The sequence below is a fragment of the Ostrinia furnacalis genome, unplaced genomic scaffold (assembly GCF_004193835.3).
Source record: "Ostrinia furnacalis isolate ACB-3 unplaced genomic scaffold, ASM419383v2 OfSCF2409, whole genome shotgun sequence".
Taxonomy (NCBI): Eukaryota; Metazoa; Arthropoda; class Insecta; order Lepidoptera; family Crambidae; genus Ostrinia; species Ostrinia furnacalis.
The window spans coordinates 766,500-790,672 of NW_021132648.1; the positions used below are offsets into that span (position 1 = coordinate 766,500).

A 24,173-nucleotide genomic window follows, 5' to 3' on the forward strand; every position below is an offset into this window, starting at 1 on the left:
CGTCGCGAGTTGCGGCCTATTTAACCCCTATAAAAGCACGCGTTTTTAGATTTTTGCTTTCACACGATGATTCATACACATCTCCGCTTCTTTTGACACTTTACCTGGGATTCTACACCTTCAGAAGCAGCACAAATCGTTGCACTATTGCAAGAAGGGCTCAGCCAGCGGGCTGTCGCACGTCAGCGCCACATAAGCCAGTCCTGGGTTTCGAAAGTTTCAAGACGCTTTCGGGAGACTAGTGGCTTTATCCCGAGACCAAGTTCTGAACAGCGCCGGTGCACATCGCAGAGGGAAGACCGTTTTTTCATGTCAACCTCTCTATGAAATCGTCATTTGACTGGAATCGATGTCCATCAAGAGCTCAGAAATGTTCGTAAGATAGCTGTTAGCGAGTGGACAGTTCGTCTAAGATATAAGCAATAGAATTTGACTTCAAAAAGGCCGGCCACAGGCTCGAAACTGACGGCAGGTCACCGATAAGCACCCTTTCAATTTGCTCGTACACATCTCGATGGGAAGGCGAGTAATGGAGGCGAGTTCTGTTCTCCGATGAATGCAAACTGTGTTTGCAGGGCAGCAGTCGAAGAGGTCGGGTTTATAGGCGGCCTGAGGAGCGATTTGTGCAGTGCTGGTTCGCTGAAACAGTGGCTTATGGGGGTGGCTTGCTCGACTTAACATCGAGATGTGTACGAGCAAATTGAAAGCGTGCTTATCGGTGACCTGCTGTCAGTTTCGAGCCTGTGGCAGGCCTTTTTGGAGTTAAATTCTATTGCTTATGTCTTAGACAAACTGTCTACTCGCTAACAGCTATCCTACGAACATTTCTGAGCTCTTACTGGACGTCGATTCCAGTCAAATGACGATTTCATAGAGAGGTTGACATGAAAAAACGGTCTTCCCTCTGCGATGTGCGCCGGCGCTGTTCAGAACTTGGTCTCGGGATAAAGCCACCAGTCTCCCGAAAGCGTCTTAAAACTTTCGAAACCCAGGACTGGCTTATGTGGCGCTGATGTGCGACAGCCCGCTGGCTGAGTCCTTCTTGCAATAGTGCAACGATTTGTGCTGCTTCTGAAGGTGTAGAATCCCAGGTAAAGAGTCAAAAGAAGCGGAGATATGTATGAATCAACGTGTGAAAGCAAAAATCCGAAAACGCGTGCTTTTATAGGGGGTAAATAGGCCGCAACTCGCGACGTATCAAACAGTTCATACATGTCTTTTTCTTTACTTCGTCACATCAGCCGGGATATCTTTTTAAATACTGGTGTGATTTAAACGAATTTGGTATCAATTTAAAGATAAAAGTTTAATCTTTAAAATGGTGCCACTTTTTTTGTTCCTAACAAATTCGTTAGTACACAAGATCGCGTGGAAACAACTTCATGTAAGTGATTCCATACTTTTGCTCGCGAGTGTAGTCACTGAGCCGTATTCATCTCGCATCGCTCTAGGGGCGTAGTGTGAGTTTACGTCAAACGCATTCGATATCGACTGCGTTAAAATAAATATATGAAGAATAGTTCTTGAAAGTTTCCGCTAGGGGCGCTGTACAATACGTCATACATTTAATGTCACTTTTTTACGCAGTCAATATTAATAAAGAATGCGTTTGACTTAAACTCACACTTCGGCCCCTGAGGGCTTAGTGTGAGTTTACATCAAACGAGCTCACTAGTGAGCGCGTCTAAAAAATGTATGAAAATTTTAGTTCTTGAAAGTTTTCGCTAGGGGCGCTGAATAATCCGTCATACATTTTTATAGATGACCCACGTTGAACTGTCCCACCAAACTCAATGACAGGGGGGCGCTACCATCGTTCAACTATATGGTTTCCAACATGGCAAAAATCGGAACCAGCGATCCGGTATTGACGGTGGCGCCCCGCTGTCAATGTCATGGATAGGACAGTTCAGTATTTTGGAACTATAATGTCATTTTTTTATGTAAACTCCTACTCATTTGACAATGACTGGCCCGGTTAACTTCGGTATAAATGTCCTACACTGATCTGATCCTATTTCACATTTTCTTTTGAGAAACGGAATCCTGAAATTGTTTGATGCTAACGGGTAACAAAAAGGTTGAAAGAAATAAAATTAATTAATACTTATGTACCTTTAATAAATAGCATGCCCATATAGACTAAGTATCACTTCATTAGTTATTTTAAAATTATTGTTTTAACACAGTAAGGGCGGTTTCAGGCCAGCGTTTTATACGCGCGTATATGCGCAACTCGTGCAAGTGTTGACGCTCTTATAAACTCATATACAAGTGGAAAACGATGTGATTTTACTCAATTATTCTAAAGTATACAAAATATCGAAAAACAGTTACTGATCCTGTAAGTACTTCACGGGCTCTATCAAACGTTATCAATAGGGTACAGAATAAACTGGACTGTCCGAAAATTTAATGTTCCCAGCTTAGTTTAGTACAGTACAGCCACAAGGCAGACGGCTGTATACGCGCAGAAAAAACTGGTCTGAAGCCGCCCTAACCGACGAAAATATTCACTTCACTATATTAATTGAGTTCTAGTTCGCTTTAGGCACACGGGCAAAGTCAGTACCTTTTTGGGGTGTGTTTAACAATACTACTTGGCAGCCAGGCGGTGTTTATCTGGAGGTCTTGAGGATGGGTTTCGGTATCCTGCGGGATACGCCCTCCTCTTGGTATTGGAGGCCGCAAGGCCGCAGCAACTCCTGCCCGCCTTGGTGGATCCATTTGTTTGAGACTGTAATATAAAACAATTCGTTTTTAGACGACTTTTTTGCTGGAAAGTGTGGTTTTATGATTTTATTTTCTAGAATTCATTTAATAACTAGCTGGCCCGGGGATCTTTTCTTCAAATATTCATCAGACAACAATTTTGTTGTGCAATATAATCTTTTTGCCCTACCAGCACTTCGAGACAAAAAATTTGGCATTATGTACCTATCTCTGGTATGAAATGACAGCTTAACGAGCAGTCGAGGGCATGAGTTTTGAGGTGCTATTCCGAAGTAGACTGCAGAAAGCAGTTACCGATAGGTTGATATGCATATTAATATTTCCAACGCCACTGCAACAGCACATTCAGCCTACCAAGGCTGGAAAACTGGTTCAATATGTATTTCATAGCAGCCACTACGTCTTTCATCGGTAGCTGGATTCTGCACCGTTCAAAAAAGCACCTATATTTCTAGGTCTTATGTCTAGCCTGCTAGGGTGCTCACCCCACTTGGAGCCTCGCAGCACCGGGCAGGCGGCGTGTCGCGTGGCCAGGTCTCCTTCGCACGACGGGTGCAGGTTGTACCAGAACGCCGCCGCGCCTTTGATGGGGAACAAGCTGACTCCCAGCTTAGTGAACACCGTCGCGCCGCCCTGCGCCACGTCCGACATCTGACACCGAACAAATAAAAGAAGGTAAATATTGCTGACCTTTCAAGGAATGGGGTTTCACAGTCCACACACAAAGCTTTCGTAGATGGCGCCAGGAGCGTTGTAAAAATATCAAACCTTTTCTTTTTTGCTAGATTATGGCTTCGTGCGGTTTTGCACATTTAACCAGTAAAATTATAATAACTCAAAATGAAACTTTGTATTTGATGCAAGGACAGGCGGGATAAATTAGCAGTGTGAATCCCCTTTGAACACGAAGAAGCATTTATTATGTAAATTTTTTCCTTTATAATAAAAAATACTCACATAAAATAGAACTGTGCCTATTCTATTCCCAGCGTTAAGATAGTTGATTAAACTTTCGTGTTTCTGTAAACAAAAATAAAAATTTTCATAATCTGTTAATTAGGCAGTTCGATTTTTTCAAGTTGTGTATAGTTAGAGATGCAACTCTTAGAGTAGGCGCACACCGTTGATTTTTCGTCGGCCGATAGTTGTGCCTAAGTAAGTGATAAACTTGACCTTCTGGTAGGGTTGTTGGCGGTCAAGCTGTAGATCCTGGCTACGCAGGAGTTGCAGCGGTGGGAACGAGAGGTGGGAATATTGGGAATAGTCCCGTAAAGTACTCACTCTAGAGAAGTGTGGCTCGTAATGTCCCCCGATGCCGTAGTTGACCACCTGCAGGTGCTCGGCCGTGTTCATGCTGAGGCCGGTCATGTCGGCCACGCGCTGCTCATAGTCGCAAGACCAGGATTTGACTACCATAGTCTAGTGCAATTGCTGCTATATGTCTAAAGACCGGTCGCCGAGCACGTAGAAATTCGTCCAATGACCCCAAGCTACCCATCCTTATCGCTCGCGCGTAATTATGTTGCTGTCGCGCTCGCACACTCACTGCGGGCGCCCGTCGCACAGACACGAAATTCTACGTGCTCGGCGATCGGACTATAGCGCTTAACTGAATCAGTGCCTGAAGTATGGAAGCGGCACGAGGGTGCCGTGACGTGACGTGACAGGACATACAGATCTGAAGTCTCGCTGACGTTTACCGTCGCAAAATCACCCTCCAATGCCGCTCCCATACTTCAGGTACTGACTGAGTAAAGCTCACCTGTAATTGTAGTACTCACCCTAGAGAAGTCGAAGTGCGGTTCGTAATGTCCCCCGATGCCGTAGTTGACCACCTGCAGGTGCTCGGCCGTGTCCATGCTGAGGCCGGTCATGTCGGCCACGCGCTGCGAGATGCGCGCGATGACCCGCGACTCGTGGTCCTCGAGCCACGCCGACTTGCTGATGCGGTACTTGACGGGAACTGATTCACCGGTGACGGCGTCCACGACCACAGCACGTCTGAACTGTGAGACAGAAATCAAAATAATCATAAGATATAGTACGTTTCATCCACGAAGACGCGCCCCACCAATTTTTGGTTGAGGGAAGCGCGGGGTGCGGGGAGTTTGATCCGAGCAATCCGATCGTCATTATTGTAGTGTGCGTGTGCACTCATTCATGGATGATTTAGCGTGCACCGATAACACTCAAACATTAGAGGAAGAATAGTGGGGCGCGTCTCCGTGGATGAAACGATCTATACAAGCGTTTTCCCGCTGCTTTGCTCGGGTTTTCAGGCCGTTACCGAGTCATTATCGCGCGCGTTTTCCCCCTCCAAAAACTATCCTATGTTTTCCCTAGACTTCAAACTATCTCTAAAACTATTTTCATCTAAATCGGTTCAATAGTTAGCGCGACAAATAACTGCTGACTTAATGGGAACTAATTCACCGGTGACGGCGTCCACGACCACTGCCCGTCTGAACTGTGAGATGAAGGTAATTTACACGTATAGTAATAGCTTATTAAGCTATTAGCTTTTGCACGTGGTTGCATGCGATAATTTTGGCCCCTCACAGAATTACCTACAATCGCGCGCGTGAGTCCCTTCCAAAAACAGGAATAAAACCTATCCTATGATTTGCCTAGATCTCAAACTATCTCTATTAATCTAAATCGGTGAAGTACGAGTAGTTTAAGCGCGACACGCGTCTCGTGGTCTTCAAGTCATTTTTGTAATATCACAAAAAGTCCCAATTTCACACTACTTCCTTAGTCGATACTGGAATCAATATTTTTGTTGTTTTTTTTCCATTAGGTATATTTTGGAATAAACACCAAATAGGTATGTATCAAATTTTAATTTCCAATAATTGACACTTACCCTGGGCTGAGCAGTTTCTTTTATGAATTCAATCTCGTCGTCGCTCATGACGTCATGGAAGATCATTATGTCGGGCTCCAAGTATCTGTACTCGACTTTTATTCGCGCAAGTTTCAAAAACGGGTGGTTTTCCGTTAAATAACGGCAGAACAAGCTGAAACACAAAATAATATCATCATTATCAGCACCAAAAGTCCACTGCCGGTCCATAAGCATTCTCCTTAGGGTTTTTAAAAACGTGCGTATTTCATCACGGAAGCGGGATTGTCATGGGGCGTGATCACGTGTCACGCATATGGATGCGTGACACCCGTTATACAGGTTGTCCCAAAAACAATGGATAACATTGTAACTATCGATAAGCCTCACTATGGTCTCTCTAATATAAAATTTTGACCAGATAAAAATATGTATTACGGTTTTCGAGATTATTAAGTTTTTTTTTTGTATTTTTAGAAAATTGTCACCTGCGATTATTGTGATGCGAGCTTGCGATTACGAATTAAATTTTCCTTTTCATTTTTTTAGAACTAGTTTGTTGAAATTCACGAGAAAAACTAATCACAGATGGTGGCAATTTTCTAAAAATAAATATTATCTTAAAATCTGTGACATTTTTATTAAGGCCAAAATTTTAATATTAAAGAGATCTTAAGGCGGAGGAGAAGTTGTAAGGTTATCCATTCTTTTTGAGACAACCTGTATATCCTTTTCATGCTAGTATTTATTGTCCCGCGTGCGTATTCCACGTATTAAAATAAATACTTGATGAAAAGGAAGCTGGCGGGTGTCTCGCATGTGAGGCAATACCGCATCCTTGATGAAATCCGCATGATATTAAAAACACCCATAAACTTGGCAACCTTATGCAATATTTTTTATTCGAACCATACTTTTGCCCGCTGCTTTGTGACAACTTCAACCCGTGAGCGCAATTATTAAGGAACATTTTGTTATCGTTTCATAGGAATAAAAATCTACGATTAAAAACTCATCGATATAGTGTGTTATTTTAAAATAATGGGGAGGCATTTGTCCAGCAGTGGACGTTATTTGGCCGAAACTAACGAACGAAGTAGTTTTTTTTAAGAATATTAGTTATTTGTAAATACAGATTACTATTATAAAATTTCTTATTTAATAATTTTAATAATAATTTAATAATTTCCTACATTAAATAAGAATTAACAGGCAAACCTTTTCGCAATTGCAGGAGGGACGTCCATTTCCCCGCGGCAAAGGATTTCATAATTTTTTAATTCTTTTTGATACTCAATATCTTCATATGACAACGGTTTCTGGTTTTTTTTCTCCTCCGTTTCCTGTAAAAAGGTAATTTAATTATCAATATTAATTTTTACTTTCTACTAAATCTACTTATAATTTTTAAAAAACATAACCCTCCTTCTGGCGCAGTCGGGTAAAGTTTATTGCCAGTTACCGATATACATGACGTTTCAAGACGAGTACACACATATTTTACAATTTTTTTGGGAAAGCTACTCCTTGCAATCTACGACTTCCCAAAATCCCAATACACATTTCCCAAATAGATATTTATGATTTGTTTTTGCAAATATAATGGACGTTATTTTCGTTGAAGAAAATATGTTTATTTACAAATGGGACGTAGTTTTTTGCATATTTGTAAACATCTGACACATATCTGTAACAACGGCCACATGGAGTTATACACTAGATCTTTGAGAAGACTAAAACAGCATCATAAAGTTTTATTTTTTATCCCATTTATTTCAGTTTAAAACTTAATTTTATAAAATTTTCTACAACGCCATTTTTAGTAAGTATACAAAATAAAATAAAAAAGATATCATAAAGAACTTTAAAAAACTAGTTCATCCGCTGGCAGCGGAGTAGGGCCCAAGCTGCCGATGGTCAGGATCACAGGCTGAGGAACCTCCGGACAGTGTGTGGCGTGCTGAGGATCACCGCCTTTTGTATCTGACCCTTGAGCCAACCATCTAGCGAGAGATGATTTTTTAGATGTTGGTCGAAGCTCTTCGCTATTAGTCCGTTTGCCGAGACAACTTCGGGAGAATGATCATCGAGTCAACATCCCAAATGACGGTCACCTCGTGGGCCAAGTCACGGTATTTGCTTTGTTTTTCCTTCTCGGCCTTCACGAGGTTTTCGTCATGCTGGTGGTGTCGATCACGATACGCAGTCAGGACGGTTCCCCCTTCTGTAGCTCCATAATAGCAGAGTAAATACAAATGAGTAGGTCATCTTCATAGAAACGCACCGAGCGCGGTTTGTATGTGAGCGCGCCAATACATATGCGGCGCGCACGCACGTTCGTTCGTTCGTTTCAGCCGAAAGACGTCCACTGCTGGACAAAGGCCTCCCCCAAGGACTTCCACAAAGACCGGTCCTGCGCCGCTCGCATCCAGGCACCTCCCGCGACCCTCACCAGATCGTCGGTCCACCTAGTGGGAGGCCTGCCCACGCTACGTCTTCCGGCTTGTGGTCGCCACTCAAGAACTTTCCTGCCCCAGCGGCCATCAGCTCTTCGAGCTATGTGCCCCGCCCACTGCCACTTGGTTTTAGCGATTCTGCGGGCTATGTCAGTCACTCTGGTTCTCCTACGGATCTCCTCATTTCTGATTCGATCACGCAAGGAAACTCCGAGCATAGCACGCTCCATCGCTCTTTGGGTGACCTTGAGCCTTCTTATGAGGCGCACGCACACACTGACAAAATTTAGCGTGGATTAGCGGGGAGCCAGTCATGGTTGCGCCGAATTTTGTCAGCGCGCATGCAGTTCTCATTCATGATTTGAGTCCATCGCATGCAGCGCACTACACTACACCACCGGTAGCGGGGGCCGTATTTATCCTATTTATTTATTGATTATTACTTCTGTGATAAAAAAATACCCGTATATTGCTATACTTACACCACTTATTTGACTTATTAATTGTTTTGCTTCCTCCTCTGCGATAGACTTTTGGTAAAGTATAATGTTATCGGCCGCGCGTATGTTTTTCGGATTTATCGCTAAGGTCTTCTTTGAATATTCCAACGCAGTCCTGGTATCGCCTGTAAATAAATTAGTTTACAAATTAAAAGTCATGTTAAATTAACTGGTCATAACTCATAATTTTTTTTATAATCAGGTGATTTAGCTTTAATCAATCCCTATCCAAATCCGTCCGTCAACTGTTAAATTACAATCCGTTTTCGATCAATTATTCAGTTTTATAATATTAGTTTTATAATTTGTAATAACAGTTTTCGATGCTTTTACACTTTCTTAATGTTTAAAGTCTTATAAATAATATTTAGTTGTGAAAACATCGGAAAGCGAGGCTACTCTGACCAAAGAAAGTTTAAAATTTGACAGGCTGACTTGAATTGGGATTGACTATAACAAATCGGCTTGTCTCTACTGCAGGTCGACTATCTTTATTTAACCAAAGGCTAGATGAATTGGGGAGTCTTGATATTCGCATTTTTATCCCTTATTCGCCTCTTACGACTTTCACGGGATGAGTGTACCCGTGCAGTGGCCCGATTCCTAAGTCAAGGAACGCCTTACACCTTTGGGGTTGTTCAGACCAAACTTAAGCCCAGTGCGTTTGTTGTAAAAAAAAATGAAATTCAAATTCATCAGTCACAGTATAATACTTAGGTTTAAGCAGGTGTGCAATAATTAACAGTATATGCAAACATACAGTTAAATTGACGTAGCCAGCGAGCCAGCTGGGAAAACAATCGACAATCGACATTTTACACATTATTTAATAAGTTAGCACACCACAATCGTTGTCAGGGATACAGAACTCAATAAGGCCCATTATAAAACGATGTTCAAATCTTTATTCAAAATTAAGCATAATATTCAATTGACTTTTATATTATTGGTATTGACTTCCAAGACACCTGTCAAATTCTCTTTATTCATCCTTGAAACCCGATTAGTTTTCAAATTCAATAGTTTTAGATTGCGAACTGCTGACGTTTTAATCTTAGGTAATTTGTTTAATAAGTCTTAGGCTGAGTTTGCACCATTTTTTTTGGACTAACCCGCGGATTTATTGCCGCAGTGATTCTGCACCATCTTACTTTAACCAGGCCTGTTCATCTCCGCGAGTTTACATCGAAAACAAAACACGCACGATGGCCCACCTACAGGATACGTGGGACACTATTTAAGTTGTGAGCCTAACTATGAAAACAAAGTAGTTTATTATTAAAATGGTATTGATTGCGTTTATTGGTATTGTCTTTCATGATTTATGTACTTTTTAATGTGTCCGAAACACTTCTCATAGCATTTTTTCCAGTCAGCTTGAGGCACCTCCAAAGCATGGTTTTTGACCTCACCGACAGTTGCTTCTGGCTACATAAATCGTTGTTCACGCATTTAATTTTAATATATGGGTACCAAAAGAAGTGTTTAGATTCCAAGCAAGAATTTCCTAGCGTTGGACCTGTTTATTTCATATTTTGAGTGTTCAAATTGTCAGTTGTTTGACGAAACGTGTAAAAGCTCACATTTTCGTCACGAATGGCGATTCGACTATGCTGGTCAGTTTCCCTTATTAAACTGAAGACTTTTGGAAAAAAAGTAGCTGTTTACTATTAAAAATTAACCAATCTAAATTTCTCTAGTGACGTTTCTGTCATATAATCGGATATTTTGGAAAAATAGGCGACCATAAGTTTCAAAGTGTTCCGAGCGCATGGGACTTTTGTTGGAATTGGTTCATCTTAAAATACCTCCATAGTCGATAGCTGTTTATTTTCAGGATCATTATGCATAGATCCTTAATTCGTCAACTGTCACAATTTTAAAAACGGCTTTTAAAGCTTTTTAAACGTATTTATCAAACATTTGCAAGGACTAAACGACACAAGCGTCCTTTTGAGCGTTTGAAAAATTTTGTGACATCCAGCGAGAAAAAAACGTATTAACCATAATATGGTCATACAATATTTTATTACTGCTAGTGGAATTAATGCCTAGGATTATCTCAATCCTACGATATATCACATGACGAGGTTTCCCTTCCATTTTTCTGACAACATCAATGTTTTCCGCCACTAATAGTCATTTTGGACGACTTTCGCAAAGTTCACTGGTGAGCCAATGACATACAATATTATACTTCTTAAACTAGCGTTTTACAATGGTAAAGGATAGATCTTTATCACCAAAAGTGAAATTTAGCTGACCGCTTCAGTTTTGTATTGATTAACCACGTCGAAAGTCATAATAAATCTTCGCGCGAAAATGACATTGGGAACTTTTTGCCCCAATTTTCGAAAAGTAGCGGACACAAACGAAACCTATCACAGATGATACATACTAATATCCAATGAATTTCCGTGCATTTGTTTTTTCTCTCTTATATGGGAATATTGAGAAAATGAAGTTTTAATATTTTATTTTATTTTACATTTAGGTAACATTTTTGACGACCTCCGTGGCGGAGAGGCGCACACACCGGTTTTCAAAGTGTGCCGGGCCAATCCTGAGGTCCCGGGTTCGATTCCCGGCCGGGACAATATAGAAAACGATCTTTTCACATTGTCTCTGGTTTGGGTGTGTTGTGGTTCGTCGTTCCCGATTTCCATAACACAAATGCCTTAGCTACTTATTTTGGGTTGGAGTAATATATGAGATGTTGTCTAATATTAATTTAAGTATTTATAATATTTTATTTATTTATATTATTTTATTTATATTTTTATTTATTTATATTATTTTATTTACTTTTATTGGTTACTCTGCAATGCCAAACAACATAACATGTAAAAATATCAAATCATTTTAGACAAATATATTTTCAACTTAGACTCGTCATATCTCAGAATTCCCATATCTCACAACATAGCGCTTTAAGTGAATATACTTACAAGTATAAAGCTTTGAAATAAAATACGTTTCATCTTTGTCCGCCGTGGGGCATTTTCTCATATTAAAGTTCCCAATGTCCTTTCCGCAAGTCAATTCCATGTTTTTGCAGTCAAGATAATTTTCAATTCAATGTTAATAATACCACGAGAACCCGATGCCTATAAATCTTGAATCATTCCAAATCAATCTCACTAGATGGCGACATAAGTATCGAATTTCTGAAGACGTTTGTAAAAAGTCACTAATGCTCAGTANGGTCTACACGATGAGTGAATACGCGCGCGATATTGTTTTTCTGTGACAGACAAAATTCCACGCGGGCGAAGCCGCGGGCGGAAAGCTAGTATATTATAAATATCGTAGCATTATGAATAAAAATTGTTAGAATAACTTTCAAGTGTCAATTCACATCATATCACGGTAATCTAAGCAAGCTTTTTATAAGCTAAATGTTTAAAACAAAGTATTTTTTTATTAAAAATGGAAGCTTTTTGAAAAAACTAATGAAAAAAGCTTACAAGTTCATAATAATGTAATTCAGCTTAAAATATCTTTTAATAGAGTATAATTTTTAGCATAAAAATGCAGAGCTTAAAATGCCTAAAAGCTTAAAAAAGCTTAAAAGATACTTTGATCTTCTACAAAAATTGAAGCTTTTTGAAACAAGCAATATTTAAAAAAGCTTACCCTACAAGTTGCAGGTTTTAATCCACACCATATGAAGGTAATCTAATCAAGCTTAAAAAGCTTAAAAGCTTAAAATAAAATAATCTTTACAAAAAATGTAGCAACATTAAAAAAAAAGCTCACCTACAAGTTGCAAGTTTCAATCCACACATCATGGTAATCGAATCAAGCTTAAAACAAAATATCTTTACAAAAAATGTAGCAATATTTAAAAAAAACTTACCTAAGTTTCAATCCACACCATACCACTGCGTTGTAGCTTACCTGTAAAGGAAAGTACCGTGAAAAACAATTCAACTCAACACGTCTTGCACAATGTTACACGAGTGCGACTTTATTTATTTAACACATTAACTGCCGCACAAATAAATAATTGTATTTTGTTGCAAAGGATAAACAACTAGCAGCGATTAAAATTTTAAAGATAAGTTATAATTTTGAGGTGTACTAATTACTAATTCTCTCATTACCTCATTTCTCAAATAAACTTTCTTACTTCGTATGTGTTTGACTTTGTGTTCAATACGTTACTGAAACTTTAATTTATGTTTAAAGGGTCTTGTGAACTTTGAAATATTGTCAATTGGAACGTCCAACTACAAGCCAGGAAGGCGCTGGAATCTGGATGCACGCCGCTATCAAACGGCCAATCTGGAAGTCATTGGGGGAGGCCTATGTTCAGCAATAGACGTCTTGTGGCTGAAATGATAATGATGGAGCATCCGCTAAAGATTTCCCAAAATTGGGCTGATTTAAAGGAATGAGACCAGTCCGTAAATAATGTAATTTAAGTTTGAGGGAAGGCATAGCATGCTTTAATAATATTGCTATTGCAACAAACACACGGTTACTTAGTAACTTTTATTACTTATTTTGCTTAAAAACCTCAAGAAAACCTGTCATGAATTATGATGACGAAAACGATCCTACTCCTCACTCATATTAAAATCATAATTGTTTGATCTCTTTCTAATTATTCTAATTATACGCTCGCTCTATTTTACAACTTTGTATAAAATTTACGAGCGTAAAAATGCTAATTTCTGACTTAAACGGTCTTTAGACATGGCCTCCGCGATGCTTTTTTGTGGTTATTGTGACGGTATGTTATTTCGATGCAATTAAAAAGTTAACATAACGTTTCTTGATATAAATAGCTGTTATGGCCTTATTTGGTTATACTTTTGAAATAATTCAAAGCAACGAAGCATATTTCATAAAATTACGAACTTTAAGCTGGAATTGATAAGGTTCAAGATTGTTGTTGTCTTACTTTATTTTGGTTGAATGTATGTTTTCAACAACACAAAACAATCAACTTTTAAGTACTTGGTTGACCACCTTTACAAAAATAGTAAAAATACCAGGCTTTTGGTTAAATCCAAACTACATCATTAGATTTTCGGAGACTCTATTATTCTATTCAGGAATCGAACCCGCAGTTTAATACATGAGCACATCTCTCCAATAATGATCCGTACGATGACCAGATGGTAGAGTCTTATGGCATCCACGGGAAGAGTTGGGGGTAGTGCTAGTCTACTTTCCGGGAGGGACTGAGATAAACGGGACTATTCCCACCTCTCGTTCCCACCGCTGCAACTCCTGTGTAGCCAGGATCTACAGGTTGACCGCCATAAAAACATAACCAATGAAGGTCAAGTTTCAGTAGTATGTACCCACATATTTCCTGTTTTGTTGCATGTATCTATTAAATTGCGTAAATTAAGTAGTTGTAAGCTATTTGCATGCCAGTTGTCGTGATTTGTGCGAACTATTTTTATATTGACATCTGCTGTACCGCTTATCAAGCAAATAAATGGATTTTGATTTTTTTTTATTTGATTTGTGACTGAGGTGATTGAAGGAATTCGGATTCCCATAGTTTCGACGGCCGGGGCTATTTTAGTGGGTTTCCAATTAGGGGAGCCACACATAACCTAGGTACCCTGTCCCCGCAGGGTAGGTATGCATATTTCATGCATTTATTCTCTAAAAAAAGTCCTATTCCACTTTGTTTGAACCACACGACTCAAGCCCGGTTTCTAAATTAAGATTTTTAGCTTGAGCGTACTCATTTTCGACTTAATTATGAACTTTGCCTATTAAGTTCATACTTGCACTCTCAAACTACGCGCGGGTGGCTCAAGTTTATGTACTGTGGGCTGAGTGTGACTTTACATCAAACGCGCGAGTTTACATCAAAAGTGAGCGCGTCAAAAAATGACATTAAATGTATGACGGATTGTACAGCGCCCCTAGCGGGAAACGTTCAAAAACTAAAATTTTCATTCATTTTTTAAACGCGCTCACTAGTGAGCGTGTTTGATGAAAACTCGCACTCAGCCCACTGTACTTTCAGTACAAGTATTTATTGCTAAGAAATTACCTCTATAAAAAACACACTTTGTAACATTAGTATAGATTGACAAGTGATTATCATTTATTTAATTAACGCTCGCTGAGAGCACCTTACAATTGTCAATATTTATACGTTAGCCGGCTCGCATCGGAGGCAATTTTAAAGTAATATAAATAAGACCCGTCCGCGCGAAATCTGATCGAGCGAAAAAGGCGTTTGAGAACGACTGTGTGATACCTCGCTGGTGAAAATTTATTTATTTCTGGCAGAAAAATAATTTATTGCATAAAAGGTGACTTTTATCTAAAGATCAGAGAAATAAATGTGTGAATAGACGGTCTTAATACTGGTAAAAAGATATCTTTTTCTACAAAAAGAAAAAAACTGAAAATGCAATATTAATTCTTTAATCGCATAAAATCAATTCACTAGGTTAGTTTTTTTTAAATAACACGAAATTATAGTTAAATTAATTCAATGTCTGTGCGTTGTACATAAAATTAAACACATCCCAGCATAAATTTAACAATTACCATTAGTTAATAATAAACTAATACATTTTAACGAGTAAAACAAAGTGCGTTTTCCTGATCATAAAAGTTGTTTTTTAATTATAACGACTGACGCCAAAGATTATCATAGATGTATTAAAATAATTATTAACGTTATGTGTCTGAGAACAGTTTTGAGTACATAATGTATCATACCAAAAAAGTTCCCACATTGCCCATTAGATAGTTTTATTATACATAAAACACATTGAGAAAATGAAAACAATGGCGTCTAAGCTACATAAAATTACAATCTGAAGGAATAGCACAAAGTAATTATAGCTAAGTGCCTCATTAACATGCAAATTAGATTTTACTGATTAGCTCACGGCTTTCTTTTAACCTTTCTTGTTTGCTAGCTAGAGATAAATCAAACATATCTCGTGGCTTTGAACTAATAAAAAGTAACGTTTGTAATTTGAGAAAGTATAATCAAACTTTTTGGACCTATGTATTCTCAACAATGCAAAAAGTAGCAAAAGGCTTCATTCATATACTAATTAAGGCTATTCAATAAAGTATTTTCACATAGTTGTAACTTAATCACTTTTATATTTTATGTAAGACCCATAACTTTTCCTTCTACGTAGACAGCAAATCAAAAAAACATCCTAAAAAAACTTGTAATTTTTTTGAATGTTTATAAAACAGTATTACACTCTCGTCCCGAAAATGCCGCGCAAAAGAATCAATACGCTAAAATATAAACACCGAGTCCGAATTATATCGAAATAAATAAATATCGCTCGGCTCGTAAAGAAGGACGCAACTGACATTTACAGCGTGAGCTTCGCTTTATTAGCTGTTCTTTTTTCTCGCGAGAAAATTAATTTTTGTATTATGCGTAGGCATTTTGCTTTGTTTCCTTTGCCTGCTCCGCGAGATTAAACGATTGGGATATGTTATTTAGTGGTCTTTGGGGACTTATTCTTTTTTCGAATTTGAATTTTCAAATAAGGAACGGGTCGACCGTTGTTCTTGTTTGATTTTGAATTTGGAATGTGATGGATTTGTTTAGGGACTTGATTGATATCGTAGTGTGAATAATTTTCACGGTTATTTATAAACGATGCTGTTTAACTGAATATCATATTATTTGCAACTTGATAACTTTTTATATTACTCATACTTATTAAGTATACTCATACTTATTAAGTATGTGTGTGTGTAAGCATTGTGTGTCCTACGGTGTAATTATAGGTTATAAATTAATTAATTATTGATTGGTGGTCCTATTCAATCAATTAAAATAAAATAAATAGCTTCGTTATATATTAACTGATATTTGCATATTATTATTATATTGAAACAATGTCAATTATTGAATAAATCAACAATATAGCAAACTATAGTTACTAAATTAATCATATTCATTATTAGTTACAGCTCTTCATTCTTCAATCATTCCTTTAGTCGCGTCAAAATAAGAAAAATTTTTTGTCAAATAAAAAGAGTATGTCAATTGATTGGTTCTGTCAACCATAATTAAGTCATTGGGTATGATGTCCAGGCAGAAAAGAAATGGGCAAATAAATATCGCACCTGTAGATGTTTGTGCTAACCGTACAAGATAAGAAGCGATTAAGATACCAATGAGTTCGGGAATGGTTTTGCTGGCTCTACCGTAGTGTTGTGCCGTGAACAACTCGATCTAAACTCAATTTTTAGGATATTTGCTTTAAAATTCATGGAAAATATTACAATTTACAATTTCGCTACCAATCGATCAACATGGAAAGCATTGGAGGAGGCCTATGTTCAGCAGTGGACGTCCTATGGCTATAATGATGATGATGATGATGCATATTACCGATGGAAATTTACAAAAGTATAGTGAACCAGACAGGCTGATAGTAAATGGAGTCTTAGAAAAAAGATCCAAGCTGATTTGTATAAAATTAATAATGCAAAAAGTTGAAAGTAAGGATAAGCGTCCTCGTGATTCTATACACTATTATATCAGTCAGTATTAACCATTGCAACAGAATAATATAAAGTCCGATGTGCTGGTTAACTGTGGAAACCCTACATATTATTATAAATTGGTTCTTTTTTAGTGTAAAAAATACTCCTTTGAAGTGCTTGCAGAGGAGATTTTCATGAGTTAGCTTTACTTAGCTGACGCATCAATAGCGTTTCAAAATGTTGAAAATCGTAAAATTTCCAGGAAAATTTCTACCAATTCACAACTCACGATCCCGGTCTGAACTGAAACAGGCACATCACTGATCCCGAGCATTATAATAAGATATTCAATTTTACATCTGATCTAAACCGGGGGACGTACGATTGTCGCAGTCCGCCGCGGCGAAATAATAGGCGACTTTACACCTCCCCATAAAAGACGGCTGTGTGACCTGTCCCGCAGTGCACGCAGGGGACAGTGGGACTGGTCGTTAGTAATTGATAAAGCCTGGTCTGTGAGCACGTAGAATTTTGTCCAATGACCCCAAGCTACCCATCCTTATCGCTCGCGTGTAATTACATTGCTGTCGCGACTGTGCGACGGGCGCCCGCAGTGAGTGTGCGAGTCTGACATAACGCACCTCACTCAAATATATTTAGTTAAAACTTAATTGCACATAAAACAGGCACCATAAGACGAACTCTGGTAATGCTGAAATGGGTTGCTGAAATGACATTCTCTCTTAATCAGAAATAATTGTAAACATTTAAATATTATAACAATAACTCATAAGTCGAGTTTGATATAAATATTGTTCAACTTGTGGAAATCCAAACGTTTATTTTAATAATGTAAAATAGAGAAGAAGGTAGGTAATTTTTCTAGTTTATCCAAATGTCTGCGACTGAATTCATCATGACTGTTGTCATCATTATCCCAAAGCAATACATAGCTGGACATAGGGTTTCACCATTGTCACAATTCACACTGATATTATACAGGGTGGAAACGATAAGTGATCTCATTCGATTATTTCTAAACTATACAAGATATCGAAAAGCTGGTTACTGATCCTGAAAGTGCTTCACTAGCTTTATCCAACGGTACCAATAATAGGTTACAGAATTAACTGGATCTATAAAAAAATTAAATGTTTCCAGCCTCCATACTAAATGTATGCCAGCCAAACAATATTGAAAGTATAAATTTTTTTTATTAAATAATAAACACTTAAAATGAACTCGTAAATTGCATTCTTATTCAAAATGATTCTTTGAAAACATTGGTTTAAGGCTTTACTTGCTATAATATTATCAAGACATGAGTGCCATGGATTGGATTACTCATGTTTGGCCAAAAAACGTTTCCCAAATTATCACATCGCAAACAACGTTTCGCAANTACAAAACGTGCTCAAATGATAAAAAGTTTTGAATAAGGTTGTTGTCAAAAATGTCAAACTTTTCATTAAAAGTATCAGATGTCGTCTAACAACACGTTATGTTGTCGAGGCTCACAACTTAAATAGTGCCCTAGTACTATTCGACAAGGCCTCACATACGAGCGAACATTGACTCACGCACGCGTATTCTTGTGTATGATGGAAGAAAATAAAGAAAATGGTGTACTAAATACTGTGCACAATTAACTGCCTAAATAATAATAAAAACACAGAATGTACTTTTTTAAGTTGCCTCAAGACATTGAGAGGTAAATAAGTAGTTAATATTATTCATGATAATTCATGCTAAAGTATTTCCTCCGCCATTTTCCGCAGTTTGGCACCTCACGCCACATCATTTTACCGAAGTCAGCCCTATAGCTTCGGCGCAGTGCCGATCACTGACGTTTGTCAACAAAATGGTGCTTGACTCTTGAGACAGGCTAAATTACACCATATTGTTAATGACATTGAGCATACATTTTTTTAAATACCTTCGCGAAGTAAAACTTCTGTACGTAGTACTTATTATTATTCTGTGCATTAACTTTGATAAACGTCAAATATCTGTCAAACTCCATAAAAAATAACACCAATTATTGTTATTGTTACGGTTAAAATAAGATGGTGCAACTCAGCCTTAAAAATTACGTGGTGACAGAGAAAGCGTATCAGAAACAGGCGTTAAAAAACTTACCCGTGTAAAAATGTGTAGCGCCAATGAACTCCAGAATGTCAGATTCGGTAAATTGGTAGTGTTCGTTCTCCTCTTTATACTTCTTGAGGGCCTCGTTAAACCATGGCAGGGCGTCTTTGTAGTCTTGGGCCTTGTACAGCACCATAGCGAGCTCGTAGCAGTCGGCTGCAGTCATTGGGGTACTGTAAAATGAACGTGTACTTATGTATTTACCAAATAAGTCATTTTAATTAACAGCTAAAGCGGGGCAAATCACACGAAAAAGCCTATTCATACACAGGGTGGAGACGATAAGTGATCTCATTCGATTATTTCTAAACTATACAAGATATAATAAAACTGGTTACTGATCCTGAAAGTGCTTCACGAACTCTTTAAAACGGTGTTAATAATAGGTTACAGATAAAACTGGAACTATCCGAAAATTCAATGTTTCTAGCTCCCATACTAAATGTATGTTTAGAAATAATAGAGTGAGATCACTTATCGTTTCCACCCTGTATACTTCGATAGTCAGCTGTTAAATGTGTAGGGAAAATATTCAATATGAGAAATTGAGAAGGCTTTAATCTGTGTGAAAAGGACAAACCTTTTTAGTTTTTAGTGAACGTTCGTTTGTTTTTAATAATACAATTTTTGTTTGTAGTAATGGTCAACCATAAGACAGAATCTTTGTAAGAACTAGAAATAGTGGAGGAAATATTTGTGATATTAATTCAGGTTACATAATACTTAAGTAATTTGAGGATATGTTATTTATTTAATCAACTCCCTAAATATGGCGAGTATTGAAATCAACAACCTGTATAAGTAGCATAGATTATTTGTTCAAAGGCAAAGGTTATAACTTAGACTACATATTATTAGGTGTCAGACTAATTTGTAATGTTTTAATATCCTGCAATCCCTTCTTTCCATACTTTATGTCCTATTGAGAAAGCTTCATTCATCCATTGAGATACCATTCCACAATGTGATTTGTATGACGGGGCATACCAAATTGTCTTGATTGTTTTTCTGCAGCATGCCAAATCGACTAATTACTTCACATTGAGCATGTCGAATCTCCGATTACCTACATAAGTCTAACTTTAAGGTTCGGCCAAACCAACGCGATCAGCCTGCGTGTGCGATGGCGATCAATGCGTTTAAGGCCCGATTCGACCAAACTTTTATCCGAGAATAACTCCTGGTATAACTGGCACATTAAAAGTTTCAGTATGGGAAATATGTCAAAACTGACGATTTATTCTGAGATTAATATTTACTCTTGTTTGGTCGAATCCACCCTTACCATCCATCGTGCACGCCGGCTGCAAACGTTGATTGAGCTGAACCTATAGTCTTAAATTAATACTACCTACTTTAGTTCTGAACATAGCAAAACACTTTAGGTAGATACATAAAGTCTCTATTCTGATTAACAATGCAGGTAATTAACAAATAATAAATTAATAATCTTACCCATCTTTACTTGCAGATGCATTTCATACATAGTTGTTAAATATGTAATATAATAACGTTGTAACATGTGCGTGTAAAGGTTTAAAGGTTCAGCCAAACCAACGCGATCAGCCGGCGTGCAGCGATGGCGATCAATGCATTTAAAGGTTCAGCCAAACCAACGCGATCACACACTTAAGTTTTTGCCCTAAATATCATAGAACGATTAGTAACCTTCAAATATAAACCTACTTTGCGAGGTTTAAACCCCTGTAAGCCCCTGTTTATGACTCACTATAAACATTCTATTGTGTTTATACAATGGGATCTTGTTACCGAGGTCGACTAATACGTTCGACATAATGTAAACATGTATTTCAACTAGTGTTAGTGTAAGCTTGGCTGCCAAACTTTAGTTGGAATGAAAGTACTTTTTTGTGGAGCTCCGTTTTTACGGATAAAGTAAAGCACTTTAAAATAAATAGAGATGACCTTTTAAACGTTGCAGAAAGGCAAAGCTAAATTAATATACATTATAAACTTTGTCGCGTAAAATTGTTGCCAAAAATAAAATGACTCAAAAATTATGTCTATACAGACGTGTTGAAGGTTCTGGAGTGGAGGACCACCTATAAGGTGGACAAACGACCTCATAAAGGAAGCAGGAAGCTGGATGCGGGCCGCTTCCAACCGGTCCACCTGGATCGTAGGGGAGATTCATTGGGCCTATGTTCAGCATTGGACGTCCTGACTCCTGTGGCTGAAATGATGATGATGAGAATTATGCTACTTCCTACCTGTAAATAACACCATTCAGCACACCCTTCGACAGCTCACTGACGTCTAGCTTATAAGTCTCCTGGAGTCTTGTCAATGCTTGAGCAGCCCCCGTCAGGTCTTCGTAAGCGGGATATTTCACATCCTCGTGGTTTGTCGTGATGTTTCTCATATTTTCTGTCGAAATTTTTTTAATAAGTATACATAATTATAGGCCACAAGGTGGACTGACGATCTGATAAAGGTAGCTGTGAGGCGCTTAATGCAGGCCGCTGCCAACCGTGCGATGTGGAAGTCATTGGAGGAGACCTATGTTCAGCAGTGGACGTCCTGTGGCTGAAATGATGATGATAGGCCTCCTCATAGCCTCTAGATGTCAAATTCCCGGCGACACGTGTAATGTGAAGTGCGCAAACGTTACAGTTTCATACAAATTATGTTGCCACGTGTCTTACAATATCGAACGAAGTCGCCAGTGGAGCTCGAGCCAGCATGAACGCCACAAATATTGTCGTGGCATGTCATCTAAAATAGATATGCCACAATAGAATTATATCGTGTCACCCGATGCCAGTAGGGCTGGAGTCCCATTTAGTATTATGTGCAGAGGATTTTTTTTGTCTAGTAAAAACAAGGTATTTCTTACCTGTTCCATTTATTATATTCTGTCTTATGAGATCCAGGTCAACTGTCAACCTTTTTATAAGAGTAAAGGCGTTGATGGGGTTTCCTAAGTAGTTAGGAATATCTTCCATGGCTTTTTTATGTTCTTCTTGGTACATATTTAAGCTCCTAAAAAGATAAAGTACTAATTAAACTAGGTACAAATAAAAATATTCGTTACACATTTAAATTAGTCAATTAATCTTGTATTTGTTTTCATTTTTCATAGGAATTAGATGAAGACATTTTTTCGTGGTAAACAGATGACAGTGGTAAACAGATGTGACATCAATAAAAGAATTTTCAAATAATAATATGTATAATACTTAAATTGTATAGGTATTATTATGGTCCACTAATATTCTTGCATAAGGTTTTTTAGGTTATTTGTCGTCTACTACTCACTTCTTTAGAGCTATAAGCCGTTGTTCTTCCGAGGCGATGTAGTGGTTGACATCATCCATTATTCTTTTGTGGGTTTGTAACAATGGTTCGACATCGGATATTGCAGTGAACACTTCTGCACGTGTCCAGCAGAAGTTCAAAACCAAAAGGAAAACTGGACATACGTTTAGCCTTCCGAAAACCATTTTTGCGGCTACCATTCTCTATAGAAGACATAACATGAATTATTTCGATTTAAGACTTTATTCAAGCACTTATAAAACTAACACAACTACGACTAATCTTACGATTAACCACGGGACACGAGTCTTGGCTAAAGATTAAGTATTTCCATTACGAAAAGTCAACAAACGAAACAGCACCGTGGTAATTAAAAACAACGACTATTAAATAGCATTAATGCTGTTACAACAAAATTCATACCTTAGTTTTCATCATCTATTTTTAATTAAATTAAAATATTTTCCATCTTCTAATTTTATTGTTTGCAAAATATAAGAGACTAGAATTAATTTCCTCGTTCATTAAATCGACCATATGGTAACCGTCATCATTTTATCTAAGGAATATTAGTATTACCTATAACATGATAGGTTACCTCTTGTCACTCACTATTTCAGTTGATAGAATTTCATACAAGCTCTCTAGCGTTTCGAGTCCCATGTTAAATTCATCCAAGGATTTTTACAGTACTTACCAGACGAGAATAGAATCTTGTCAGGAGTCCAATATGGTGTGCCGTTACGAACTCCAAGTCACAAATATTTTAAACAATTACTTACATACATCATTTATAACAAACGATTATTTGGACAAGTGCTAGAGTCCTCCTGATACTTTTTCATTACATTCTTACAATAAAAAAGAACACCTTCTTTATGTAATTAAGTATTAATTAATTGCCATCACATGTATTGGATTGAACGATATTCTTCTTTAACAATTAAAATATAAGACTCATTTTCATTTAGTAATACTTGTAGGTAACTAGGTATCTGTTGAACAATCTGCTTGGTGAGACTTTGAAAAACGGTCACATTAATGTCTTTAAAACGTCATTGAGTTATAATACTTGTAATTGAACAAAGAGTGTACCTACTCATAGCAGTTCACGTATTAGCGTGGGTTACATACCCACTTTAATCGATATCAGGATTTAGAAGAGTGTACTAGTCTCTTGCTGGCAAAGCATGTGAGATTTTTAAGGTTTAAGACATTGATATTACAGGCTGATTTCCACGTATTAAGTAGGTAACTAAATTTAAACTTAGTTTTTGGAGTAAGTTGGTGGGCGGGGCTTGTCACTTGACGTTTGTCAAGCAGTTTCATAGTAAACAAGAGCTTGACGTTTGGACATGGACTTAAAATAAAGTTAAAAAGTTACGATGCAATTTAATTACTTTAAATTAAGTTGAATACTTGGCTACTTAATAATTTTTACCCAAGTATGGAACCCTAAATTGCAGAAGAGAACTTCTGACGGCTGCAGATTTACTTACGTACAACAAAGGGAGAAATTCTCCAAAACAAACAAGAGAAGCTAAATATAGGCTAAGTCAAGAACTACCTGGAAGCTACATAGCAGCAGCAAATATACGTACAGTCGTACATCCATCATATAGTTTAACCGCAAGGTTGTGGCCGTGGCAAGGTGATAACTAATCACCTTGCACACGAAACAACTAGAAGACGGCAACGTAAAGGCACATTCACATAGCCACGGGGCTAATTAATTTGTGCTATTTATTACGTGCGCAA

The 24,173-nt window shown here is 37.8% G+C and overlaps 1 protein-coding gene across 1 annotated transcript; it reads right to left on the reverse strand.

Moving 5' to 3' along the window:
* Positions 1–2,099: 2,099 nt before the first annotated feature.
* LOC114355462 (prolyl 4-hydroxylase subunit alpha-1-like) lies at positions 2,100–23,219 on the reverse strand. Its single transcript, XM_028308302.1, has 12 exons — positions 23,113–23,219; positions 22,416–22,618; positions 21,994–22,139; positions 21,368–21,524; positions 19,128–19,309; positions 8,517–8,659; positions 6,797–6,921; positions 5,600–5,753; positions 4,515–4,739; positions 3,691–3,753; positions 3,219–3,384; positions 2,100–2,737 (listed from the first exon to the last, which is right to left on the reverse strand). The coding sequence occupies exons 2-12, from the start codon at positions 22,613–22,615 to the stop codon at positions 2,619–2,621; spliced, it is 1,680 nt and encodes a 559-aa protein (XP_028164103.1). The 5' UTR covers positions 22,616–22,618; positions 23,113–23,219; the 3' UTR covers positions 2,100–2,618.
* Positions 23,220–24,173: the final 954 nt, after the last annotated feature.